Source organism: Microcaecilia unicolor, chromosome 14 (genome assembly GCF_901765095.1).
Source record: "Microcaecilia unicolor chromosome 14, aMicUni1.1, whole genome shotgun sequence".
Classification (NCBI taxonomy): domain Eukaryota; kingdom Metazoa; phylum Chordata; class Amphibia; order Gymnophiona; family Siphonopidae; genus Microcaecilia; species Microcaecilia unicolor.
The window spans coordinates 20432629-20445579 of record NC_044044.1 but is presented as its reverse complement, the minus strand read 5'-3'; the positions used below and the strand labels follow the sequence as shown (position 1 = coordinate 20445579).

The window sequence follows — 12951 nt, the reverse complement described above, 5'->3', positions numbered from 1 at the left end:
TAAAATTCCTTGACAAAATCAAGGTCTGCTGTTCCCTTTTATTTATTTATTTATTGCATTTGTGTCCACATTTTCCCCACCTACTTGCAGGCTCAAAGTGGCTTACATAATGTTGTTAACAATGTCATTACAAGATATTAGATACAGTTATTATTGTGCAGAGATTGAGTAGGGAAGAGAGAGGAAGGGAGATTTTTGGAAACTTATTTTACCCCAGACATACAGACATTATAGACCCTTTTGTATAATTCTTTCCAACTTCTATTGTTTAGGTTTGCAATAAATTTTATTTGATTTTTATATTTTGGTGCAACTTCTGTTATTTTGGAATGAATAAAAATGCAAAATATGGTAGGAAAGGAAAATTGCCTAGGATGATTATATTTTTCTATCTCTCTGTCACATGTGTGGGTATACATACATACATATATACATACACACGCACACTTTTTGTTAACAAAATTTTAATTTTTGATTGACAAGAATCATGCACAGGTATATACACACCCATGCATACAGACCCATACGCTTTATTAATAAAATATATAAAGAATTTAATATTGCATGACAAAAATCATTGTTTCAAGTTAATAATAAATGGAACAAAATATAAAACTGAGAAAAATCTATTTTCTATTACTTACAGGTAAGAAAAGGAAAAATAAAATACACTGCGTTGGCCGGGAATCGAACCCGGGTCAACTGCTTGGAAGGCAGCTATGCTCACCACTATACCACCAACGCCAGACACATAAGTAGTTTTCAAGTTTCCAGTATCAATTGGACTTAATCCTTTCAGAAGGAGGGAAATAGGATCTCAACATCGCAGAAAAATTAGAATACGGTTTGTTCCCTCCCCTCTCCTCTAGTTTTGATAAATTCAGCATCTTCTAAGTATAATCACAAAGGAATTCTTAATGTCAATGCAAGAAGACACGTCTATTCAAAGCAGCGTCTGTGCATGAGACTAAAACTAGCAAGGCTATATTAAAAACAGCCGGGAAAAGGGAAACGATTGAAGTTTAATTTTACACCTCTCTTGAGAATGATTTCAGGATTATCCCGTTCCTTTTCTTTGCCGCAGTCTCTCTCTTCCTTGCCATGCTGCCTTCCTGTGGGTGTCAGTGCTTTCTTCCTTTCCCTTCCACATCCTTAATACAAATAGTTAAAACATGATGGGGGAGAGAGACAGCACAGCCAAGGAGGTCAGAGCTTGCAACTAGGAAATGCATCCCACAGCATCGGAAAAGGGACAGACAGCCATGTGCAAAGAATGCATTTGAACCACTAGAGCCACATTGAGCCTGCAAATAGGTGGGGGAAATGTGGGATACAAATACAATAAATAAATAAATCCTTTTAACACAAGGCACATTTTCTACATCCCCAAAGAGAGTCAACCACATTAATCCATTCACAGATGCACTCCCAGCAAGCAAGGGGCCAGGTGCGCCCCCTAATGGAAAATCCGTGACACAGTTACAATGAAGGAGGTTGGGTTAGACTGAGAACACACCTACGCGTGTCTATGAAACGTCATCATGGTTGCAACCGGGTACAGTCTCCGCATGCGCAAGGCTTGCGTAATGTACGTGACGCAGGGCGTCCTCTTAATTGGCGGAAGTGAAGTGATACGTAGCAGCACTCGGTGATGGCGGAAGTGACATGTGGTAGCATGGAGGCGAGGGAGGCTGGTGCCTCTTGTGCGGTGTCGGCGGGACTGTGCGGCCCGCACAGGACGGTGAGAGATGTCAGATTCCGTCTCTGTCCGGAGCCGTGAAAGCACGTCGCAGTTTTTGCGTTTATTGTAGGCTTAGAGTTCCGGGTTCTGGTTGAACGCTGGAACTACAACTCCCAGCATGCCCGGGCAAAAACTCTGGGAAATCGAATCCCTACCTACTGTGTGGATTATGGCAAAACTGCACAGACTGCCTTGGGAGTTTTGCCTCTTTTTTCCACCAGTTTGTGGGGGATAAGCCTCGTTTTATCTTCATTGCATTTTGGGAGTAGGGACTACAAGTCCCAAGATGCACGTGGAAAGGAGGGGAAAGTTAGGCAAAAAACCAGGACATTGGATTCATTTGACTCACCTTTGCCTGTCATTCCCTTTTCCTGCAGGAGGAGTGCTGGCTGCAGGCTGGTTGCACCTTTGCTGAACGGTGGCTGTTCACAGAAGGCCCCAGCCTAGCAGAAGACATACAGCAGTTCAGGGAAGGAATTCTCCGTTGCCTTTGTAGAAGTGGGAAGCAGGAAGAAGGGAGGCTGGGGTTGCCCGTCAGCTACAGGTAAGGAATCTGGCCCTGGGCGTAGAGTTTCATAAGAACGTGCCATACTGGGTCAGACCAATGGTCTTTCTAGCCCAGTATCCTGTTTCCAACCATGGCCAATCCAGGTCACAAGAACCTGTCAGAAAACCCAAATTGAGCCTGCAACACTAGAAACATTGAGCCTGCAAATAGGTGGGAAAATGTGGGGTATAAATGTAACAAATAAATAAATCTTAGCAACATTCCATGCTACCGATCCCAGGGCAAGCAGTGGCTTCCCCATGTCCGTCTCAATAGCAGACTATGGACTTTTCCTCCAGGAACTTGGCTAAACCTTTTTTTAAACCCAGATATGCTAACTGCTGTTACTACATCCTCTAGCAAAGAGTTCCATAGCTTAACTATTTGTGGAGTGAAAAAATATTACCTTGTATTTGTTTTAAAAGTACATAAGTACATAAGTACATAAGTAGTGCCATACTGGGAAAGACCAAAGGTCCATCTAGCCCAGCATCCTGTCACCGACAGTGGCCAATCCAGGTCAAGGGCACCTGGCACGCTCCCCAAACGTAAAAACATTCCAGACAAGTTATACCTAAAAATGCGGAATTTTTCCAAGTCCATTTAATAGCGGTCTATGGACTTGTCCTTTAGGAATCTATCTAACCCCTTTTTAAACTCCGTCAAGCTAACCGCCCGTACCACGTTCTCCGGTAATGAATTCCAGAGTCTAATTACACATTGGGTGAAGAAAAATTTTCTCCGATTCGTTTTAAATTTACCACACTGTAGCTTCAACTCATGCCCTCTAGTCCTATTATTTTTGGATAGCGTGAACAGTCGCTTCACATCCACCCGATCCATTCCACTCATTATTTTATACACTTCTATCATATCTCCCCTCAGCCGTCTCTTCTCCAAGCTGAAAAGCCCTAGCCTTCTCAGCCTGTCTTCATAGGAAAGTCGTCCCATCCCCACTATCATTTTCGTCGCCCTTCGCTGTACCTTTTCCAATTCTACTATATCTTTTTTGAGATACGGAGACCAGTACTGAACACAATACTCCAGGTGCGGTCGCACCATGGAGCGATACAACGGCATTATAACATCCGCACACCTGGACTCCATACCCTTCCTAATAACACCCAACATTCTATTCGCTTTCCTAGCCGCAGCAGCACACTGAGCAGAAGGTTTCAGCGTATCATCGACGACGACACCCAGATCCCTTTCTTGATCCGTAACTCCTAACGCGGAACCTTGCAAGACGTAGCTATAATTCGGGTTCCTCTTACCCACATGCATCACTTTGCACTTGTCAACATTGAACTTCATCTGCCACTTGCACGCCCATTCTCCCAGTCTCGCAAGGTCCTCCTGTAATCGTTCACATTCCTCCTGCGACTTGACGACCCTGAATAATTTTGTGTCATCGGCGAATTTAATTACCTCACTAGTTATTCCCATCTCTAGGTCATTTATAAATACATTAAAAAGCAACGGACCCAGCACAGACCCCTGCGGGACCCCACTAACTACCCTCCTCCACTGAGAATACTGGCCACGCAATCCTACTCTCTGCTTCCTATCTTTCAACCAGTTCTTAATCCATAATAATACCCTACCTCCGATTCCATGACTCTGCAATTTCTTCAGGAGTCTTTCGTGCGGCACTTTGTCAAACGCCTTCTGAAAATCCAGATATACAATATCAACCGGCTCCCCATTGTCCACATGTTTGCTTACCCCCTCAAAAAATGCATTAGATTGGTGAGGCAAGACTTCCCTTCACTAAATCCGTGCTGACTTTGTCTCATCAGTCCATGTTTTTGTATATGCTCTGCAATTTTATTCTTAATAATAGCCTCCACCATCTTGCCCGGCACCGACGTCAGACTCACCGGTCTATAATTTCCCGGATCTCCTCTGGAACCTTTCTTAAAAATCGGAGTAACATTGGCTACCCTCCAGTCTTCCGGTATTACACTCGATTTTAGGGACAGATTGCATATTTCTAACAGTAGCTCCGCAAGTTCATTTTTTAGTTCTATTAATACTCTGGGATGAATACCATCAGGTCCCGGTGATTTACTACTCTTCAGCTTGCTGAACTGACCCATTACATCCTCCAAGGTTACAGAGAATTTGTTTAGTTTCTCCGACTCCCCCGCTTCAAATATTCTTTCCGGCACCGGTGTCCCCCCCAAATCCTCCTCGGTGAAGACCGAAGCAAAGAATTCATTTAATTTCTCCGCTACGGCTTTGTCCTCCTTGATCGCCCCTTTAACACCATTTTCGTCCAGCGGCCCAACCGACTCTTTGGCCGGTTTCCTGCTTTTAATGTATCTAAAAAGTTTTTACTATGTATTTTTGCTTCCAACGCTAATTTCTTCTCAAAGTCCTTTTTTGCCCTCCTTATCTCCGCTTTGCATTTGGCTTGGCATTCCTTATGATCTATCCTGTTACTTTCAGTTGGTTCTCTTCTCCACTTTCTGAAGGATTGTTTTTTGGCTCTAATGATTTCCTTTATCTTACTGTTTAGCCACGCCGGCTGACGTTTAGTCTTTTTTCCCTTTTTTCTAATACGTGGAATATATTTGTCCTGAACCTCCAGGATGGTGTTTTTAAACAGCATCCACGCCTGATGCAAGTTTTTTACTCTGCGAGCTGCTCCTTTCAGTCTTTTTTTCACCATTTTTCTCATTTTGTCGTAATCACCTTTTCTATAGTTAAACGCTAGCGTACTTGATTTCCTAGTTTCACTTCCTTCAATGCCAATATCAAAACCGATCATATTATGATCACTGTTATCAAGCGGCCCTCGTATCGTTACCCCCTGCACTAGATCATGAGCACCACTAAGGACTAAGTCTAGTATTTTTCCTTCTCTTGTCGGCTCCTGAACTAGCTGTTCCATGAAGCTGTCCTTGATTTCATCAAGAAATCTTATGTCCCTTGCGTGTACAGATGTTACATTACCCCAGTCTATATGCGGGTAATTGAAATCCCCCATTATTATTGTGTTGCCCAGTTTGTTTGCGTCCCTGATTTCCTTTAACATTTCCGCATCCGTCTGTTCGTCCTGGCCAGGCGGACGGTAGTACACTCCTATCACTATCCTTTTCCCCTTTGCACATGGAATTTCAATCCACAGTGATTCCAAGGAGTGTTTTGCTTCCTGCAGAATTTTCAATCTATTTGATTCAAGGCTCTCGTTAATATACAATGCTACCCCTCCACCAATCCGATTCACCCTATCACTACGATATAATTTGTACCCCGGTATGACAGTGTCCCACTGGTTATCCTCCTTCCACCAGGTCTCAGAGATGCCTATTATATCTAATTTTTCATTTAGTGCAATATATTCTAACTCCCCCATCTTATTTCTTAGGCTCCTGGCATTCGCATATAGACATTTCAAACTATGTTTGTTGTTCCTAAGTACATCATGCTTAGTACTTGACAGTATTAACTGGCAATCTTTTGTCTGATTTTTATTGTAACTTCCTTGAGCGTTCCCTAGTCTTTGTACTTTTGGAACAAGTAAAAAAATCGATTCACTTCTACTTTTTCTACACCACTCAGAAGTTTGTAGACCTCGATCATATCTCCCCTCAATCTTTCTCTTTTCCAAGCTGAAGAGCCCTAACCTCTTTATATGAGAGGAGTTCCATCCCCTTTTCCAAGCTGGCGTAAGGTGTGGGAATGGGTATTACTGAAGTGATAGGTTTTTCCAGAGCCCTGAGGGGGAGGGAGGGAGGTCCCTGCAAGAGGGCAGCAGTGGTAGGATGTGCCTGGATGGGAAGAAGCCCATGGTGAGTAGCTTTGAAATAGAATGTAGAGAGAGAATGCCCTGGGACTGAAGAGTGATGAGGGGGGAGGGAGAGGAGTTTAGAAGGGGATAAATCTAGAGTTACTCCCTTCTGGTTACCTATCTACAGGTCTGGAGTTGCCTGTACATCCCCTGCCATTGACCAGGAGGGGAGAGAGTCCTATAAATTGGAGATACTGTTCTATAGTTGGGTAGAAGAGGGCCCAGCCAGGGAGCAGGAGACCGGAGCCAGGGAGAGCTCGTCCCAGAACCAGGGTGGACCAAAGGTGGGGTCATTGCTAGAGAAGGGTCAGATCACGGGAAGTCTGAGCCTGAAGAAGTAAATCAGTGTAAAGAAGAGGAGTCCAGCCTTTGGGGATCATATCTTTCTACAGGGTAGGCACGGACAGCATAAGGACAAGCCATTTTTGGGTTTAAAGATACTTTTGTTCCCGGATGTCTCAAAAGAAATGTCTTGTCTATTAGATTGTAAGCTCTTTGAGCAGGGACTGTCTTTCTTCTATGTTTGTGCAGCGCTGCGTACGCCTTGTAGCGCTATAGAAATGCTAAATAGTAGTAGTAGTAGTAAATATAACATCGTATCCTGTAAATATAATTCGGAAAAGAAATTGAAAAGGGAATTCCCTTTTGGGAATAACAACAAGGAATACTTTAGATTGATAATTTGCCAGTTGCTGTTTGCCTGTTGCAAGAGTTAAACTAAAGGTTTTGCTCTTGTTTGAGACTTTTTGAGTACTGCCTGGTTTGTAGAAGAGAGAGAGAGCTGAGGGAAGTGATCAACTCCAGAGGATAAAAGTATAGCCTCTAAAATCCATGGATCGCTATTCTGGATAATAGACCCACTCCCAAGCTTGACTGCAGACAAACTGGAATGGATGAGTGAGGTTAGAGAGTGGCCCTGAATGTGAAAGTGAACTAATCTGCTTTGTGGCCTGGGGCCGGAGCTAGAGCATGGGTGAGGCCCTGGTTACAGTATCTTCTGACTGTATTTCTCACATATTATTAGTACATAAGTATTGCCATACTGGGAAAGACCAAAGGTCCATCAAGCCCAGCATCCTGTTTCCAACAGTGGCCAATCCAGGTCACAAATACCTGGCAAGATCCCAAAAAAGTACAAAATATTCTATACTGCTTATCCCAGAAATAGTGGATTTTCCCCAAGTCCATTTAATAATGGTCTATGGACTTTTTCTTTAGGAAGCCATCCAAACCTTTTTTAAACTCTGCTAAGTTAACTGCCTTTACCACATTCTCTGGCAACAATGCACTATTGATTATTTTAAATCTTTTGTGTCTTCAAATTGTGTTCAAGACCTATATTGTACATCCATTATTAATTTTTTTGTACATAACTGTCCCTGTGGTTTTGTGATGTTTTCCTGGCAATCCATTTATCCAGTTCTTTTTATTTTTTATATACTCGCCATTCATTTATTTCAATTATTTATTATCGAATTGATTGTTTCTCTATTTTATTGTTTATAATACAATTAGAGTGTCTTTTTGTGCATTTTGACTGTACATTTATCTGTTATTTTCAGACTCCTGAGGCAGGCACATAAAACCGAAACACGATGTCGTGTCAAGTCTTTAATTAAAAGCCCACCTTTTTGATGCTGCTTTTAACTCCTAACCCTTATTCACTTTGTTCAGAACCCTTATTTTATCATCCTCACTTTAATATTCCCTTATCTCTTGTTTGTCCTGTTTGTCCTAATTAAATTGTAAGCTCTGTGGAGCAGGGACTGTCTCTTCATGTTCAAGTGTACAGCGCTGCGTACGTCTAGTAGCACTATAGAAATGATAAGTAGTAGTGGTAGTAGTAGTCTTTGGGGTTCCGGAATCTTGCTACTCTTTGGGATTCCACATAGAATCTTTCTACTCTTAGGGATTCCGCCCAGAATCTTGCTACTGTGGGATTCCGGAATCTTGCTACTTTTTGGGATTCTGCTTGGAATCTTGCTACTCTTTGTCCTTATCCCTTACTTGTCCTGTTTGTCTGTCCTAATTAGATTGTAAGCTCTGTGGAGCAGGGACTGTCTCTTCATGTTCAAGTGTACAGCGCTGCATACGTCTAGTAGCGCTTTAGAAATAAGTAGTAGTAATAATTATCAATAAAGAGGGTTGTTTATCTGACATCCACTGAGAAATCATGATCTCAGCTGTACTTTTGTACTGCTTATTGTCTTCCTTTGTCCCGTTCTCCTGATCTTTCCCAATTTCTTTCATTGCTGTCCTTAGTGTTGGTTTTTCTAAGGGTGATGGACTTGATATACTGTCTTTCTGTGCAGGTACTTTCTCTGTCTGTACTGGGCTCACAATCTGTTTTTTGTACCTGGGGCAGTGGGGGGTTAAGTGATTTGCCCAGGGTCACAAGGAGTTACAATGGGGTCGGAACCCAGTTCCTCAGGTTCACAGTCTACTGCATTACATTCCACTCATTGCTGTCAAAGATTTCTTTTGCTCTTTTCCATTATTTTCTCTCGCTTTTTTTTTTTTGTATTTTTTCTTTCCCAATGGCATTTTTTTTGTTGTTGTTGTTGATCTCATTCTTAAGCCACATTTCTATTCAATCATTTGTTTCCTTTCTTCTTTTTACCCTACCCAAGGGTATCGCTAGGAATAGGCAGGCCAGATGCCTACAAAAGTCACCCTCAATGAAACAAATCATTCCTTAAACCACCCAAGTACACCAAAAAACACCTCTTACACGATCTTATCTAACACCTTTCCATCTAAATCCTCTTTCACCTTTGCTTATGATCGAGTTTTTTTTTTTAAATCATGTAACGACGTTATCATATCTATACTCTGTAAGCCACATTGAGCCTGCAAAAAGGTGGGAAAATGTGGGGTACAAATACAATAAATAAATTGGGTAGAGGTCGGGGGTGCTGTGCAGGAACGTAGAACAAACCATGCACCGCTCCGCCCCCTTTCATACATTCCCCCACCCTCTAAAGTGGTCTGTCTCTAAACGTACACTCCTGCTCCCCCTATTTAGTTAAGGGGATGTAAGTGCTGGGGGAGGGGGAGAAGTGTTGCAGCTTCCACGCTGACAGTGCTAACCCATTTTGGGAATTCACCAGTCAACTTCCACTCTCCCCACCTTTCCTTCTCTCTCATACGTATTCCCAGCTTCCCTTTCTCATACACGTTCGTCCTTCCCTTCTTTTTCTCTCGGCATAGAGCGGTTGGCCTGCCTGTCATCTGCTGCCTTAGTTGCATCTGTGGAGAGTCCCAAAGCCCAGAGACTTACCAAAATGTTGTAGCTTTAGCTTGTCTGCCTGTCCCATATCAGCTGTTACAAACTATTCTAGTTCTGTTTTTTTTTTTGGTGATATGATATTAGTCTGCAAGATAATGAGCGGAGTAGAGCGGACAGATGTGAAGCGTTTGTTTACACTTTCAAACAATAATAGAACCAGGGGACATAAGATGAAGCTAGAATATGGTAGATTTAAAACAAATAGGAGAAAGTTTTTCTTTACTCAGCGTGTAGTTGGACTCTGGAACTCGTTGCCGGAGAATGTAGTGACAGCAGCTGGCCTTACGGAGTTTAAGGGGGGTTTGGACATATTCCTGAAGGAAAAGTCCATTGAACATTATTAAATATATATATATATATATATAATTTTTTTTTTTTTTGGGGGGGGGGAGGGTTCCAAGGTTGTTCAAGTCTGGATTGGCCGCTGTCAGAGACAGGATTCTGGGCTTCATGGACCCTTGGTCTTTTCCCAGTATGGCGGTGCTTATGTACTTATGTGCCCCATTAGATCTCCAGACTTGGGGGAGGGAGGCCCTCCATATCCCCACTGAATCTATGGGCTTTTCTTGGAAAGACTGAATTGCAAGTCCATAGAAGCAGGTTCAGCCTATTTTATTCTGTCTTTATCAGGGTTGATCTGGATCAGGTAGCAAACAGGGGTGAGATGTGCCTCTTCTGAGCACTACTGGTTGGAAGATAAGAGGTCCCTATTGTAGCCACATCTACCAGCCCTGGAATTGGTTAGGATCTCCTGTACCACCTGCTGGTATGTCATCACGTGGCGTGGCAGAGAGCTTAGCGTTAAACATTTAAAAGACTTAAAACCATTGAATAAGGAAGTTAAAAGGTGTGAGTGGAATACAAGCACCTGGTGAAATAAAGTAAACAAATCTTTAAACAGGAAGAGGTGACCTATGGGGACAGGTAAAGGGTACAAGATGACATTCCTACAGAGGATGAGAGGGCTTCAATGTTGATGAAAAGCTGTGATTGGCTGAGATTTGTTGTACAGATGCTTGACACATTTTGTCTTCCCTTTTAGCTTTGTCTCCGTCTCGGAGCTGAAGTCCCAGCAGCGCAGCCCTTGCTGCAGCCACCTTTTTTGGAGTACCGATCAGTACAATAAATGGACACGTCAGGGAGAAGCCCTCTTGCACAATCAGAAGGCCCTGCCACGGGCATGCTTGTTACTGATTGGCTACCTGACAGACCAGGCCTCGGTGGAGAAGGCCAGGCGCGTGGATGGGAGTCTGTACGTCAGAGACAAGAGCAGTGCAATGCCCTGTGAGGTATGACATGAAGGGGGGGGGGGGGGGGGAGATGGGAGTTCCTCACAGATTCTTCTCCCTTGAGATAAGACAGATCTTTGATGGCATGAGGAGAAAGACATCATGGGGAAGGATCCCTGATGAGAGCTGGAGGGAAAACAGGAGGAGGGGGGTTCGGCAGGGGCTGAGGTGGTGTTAAGAGTTTTTTCTTATGGATTTAGCGCAGTATTTGTTTTTCTCTCTCTTTCTTGGTCATCAGATGTTGCATTTCTCTCTGGATTTGCTGGATCAGTTACTGCTTTTTCCTGGCTGGTCATACCTTCCTGCTCAGCACTCCTCCGGAGGGTATCTGGAAATTCTGGCTCCCCCCATATCGATATCCCCCAAACCAGAGCGGCTGATCTCCAGTGAAGGGCAGCCCATTAATGTCCTGTATCCACATGCTGCTGTGCAGCTTCTCCACACACGGTAAGGACACCTCACCTGAAGCCACGTTTCCGGAAGAGTACCCAGGCCTAGAAACGCTTAACTGGCAGTGTTGTTCGTAATGATGGTTCAGGCTGTACGGTGCCTCCCTGTGCTACAGTGTTGTGCAAGGTTCACTGCTGAGTTTCGTCTCCTCCTCCTCCTTCCAGGACAGAAGGCAGGTTCCCTCCAGTGAATGTGGCTGGAGAGCTGTGCAGGTATAGCTCTCTTCTGGATCTCCGGGGCCGCATTTTCTTTACCCTTTTCTTGAAGTGCTTCTCAACAGACCACTGTGTCCCAGTCCTAGTGCAGGTAAGATGCTGGTGCCCTCTGCACTCGGAGAGATGTGTTAATGAAGCCATAGGTCTGGATGTGTCATCGAATCTTTAAAAAAAAAAAAAAAAATTTCTCTCAAAGTACAAGGATCCTGCTTGTAGGAGTAGTCAATATGATAAGGTGTATCCCAGTCCATGTTCTCTTCACATTCATTGATTTTTTTTTTGTTTGTTTGTTTGTTAAATTTCTGTGCATACACAACTTTTGACGATCCCTGAGACTGGAAGGAGATCACTATTTCATTTCACATCTGGGAGGTCATTTTGACTGGGACGAGCCTAATGATGCAGGATTTTGTTATGCTGGGACTATTTTTTCCTTGGATCATCCAGTCCCTAGAGCGTTGATACTATTCTGTTTGTTTTGAGATTTATATTCCGGCTGGTTCCATTAGAATTCAATGAAGCCTTTAAACAGAAGAAAAAAAGATAAAAACCGTGATCACAATTTACATAGTAGGAGTTAAATTTCTATTTAAGACAGACTTGCTTCTTCAAAGTGGTTTTTGAAATGTTTTCATAGAGGAGGAGTGAACTTTGATCCTGGGGAACTGAGTTCAATTCCCACTGCAGCTCCTTGTGACTCTGGGCAAGTCCCTTAACCCTCCATTGCCCCTGGTACAAAATAAGTACCTGAATATATGTAAACCGCTTTGAATGTAGTTGCAAAAACCTCAGAAAGGCTCAAGTCCCATTTCCCTTTCCCCCTTTCCCTTAGGACATCACAATATCAGAAGTGAGCCAAGTATCGGGCAATCAAGCCATTGTGACATCACTGATGAGGTTGGCTCTTATTGGTGGAATGAGTGGAGGAGTAGCCTAGTGGTTAGTGCAGTGGACTTTGATCCTGGGGAACTGAGTTCAATTCCCACTGCAGCTCCTTGTGACTCTGGGCAAGTCCCTTAACCCACCATTGCCCCTGGTACAAGATAAGTACCTGAATATATGTAAACCGCTTTGAATGTAGTTGCAAAAACCTCAGGCTCAAGTCCCATTTCCCTTTCCCCCTTTCCCTTAGGACATCACAATATCAGAAGTGAGCCAAGTATCGGGCAATCAAGCCATTGTGACATCACTGATGAGGTTGGCTCTTATTGGTGGAATGAGTGGAGGAGTAGCCTAGTGGGTTAGTGCAGTGGGCTTTGATCCTGGGGAACTGAGTTCGATTCCCACTGCAGCTCCTTGTGACTCTGGGCAAGTCACTTAACCCTCCTTTGCCCCTGGTACAAAATAAGTACCTGAATATATGTAAACCACTTTGAATGTAGTCGCAAAAACCTCAGAAAGGCAGTAGTTTATCGAGTCCCTTTTCCCTTTCGACAAAATGAGAAGGAAGGGGAGAGTTTCTATAATGCAAGAAATGGCCACATGGTGGCACCAGTGACCAAACTGCACCAGTCCTGCCCAAAAAAATCAGTCCCCAGCAAACGGATCAGATTCGGATAACTATCAGAGTTGCCAAGTTACCCAGTTCCATGAGGGAGGCTTTTTGGCCAGTCTTGGTTTTGAC

General features: G+C 43.5%; 1 protein-coding gene and 1 non-coding gene across 3 annotated transcripts in view; one reads left to right on the top strand and one right to left on the bottom strand.

The window, feature by feature from the left end:
• Positions 1-672: 672 nt before the first annotated feature.
• On the bottom strand, positions 673-744 carry TRNAG-UCC. Its single transcript has one exon. It is a non-coding gene; the product is annotated as a tRNA-Gly (tRNA).
• Positions 745-1650: 906 nt separating this feature from the next.
• The window catches only part of CTC1 (CST telomere replication complex component 1), a 32931-nt gene continuing 21630 nt past the window's right edge, over positions 1651-12951 (top strand). For both annotated transcript variants that reach the window (XM_030187975.1, XM_030187974.1), the window contains exons 1-5: positions 1651-1741; positions 2119-2285; positions 10416-10662; positions 10901-11109; positions 11277-11418. In XM_030187975.1, the coding sequence (XP_030043835.1) occupies positions 1652-1741; positions 2119-2285; positions 10416-10662; positions 10901-11109; positions 11277-11418 (855 nt within the window). In that variant the 5' untranslated portion in view covers position 1651. The remainder of the gene's footprint in view (positions 1742-2118; positions 2286-10415; positions 10663-10900; positions 11110-11276; positions 11419-12951) is intronic.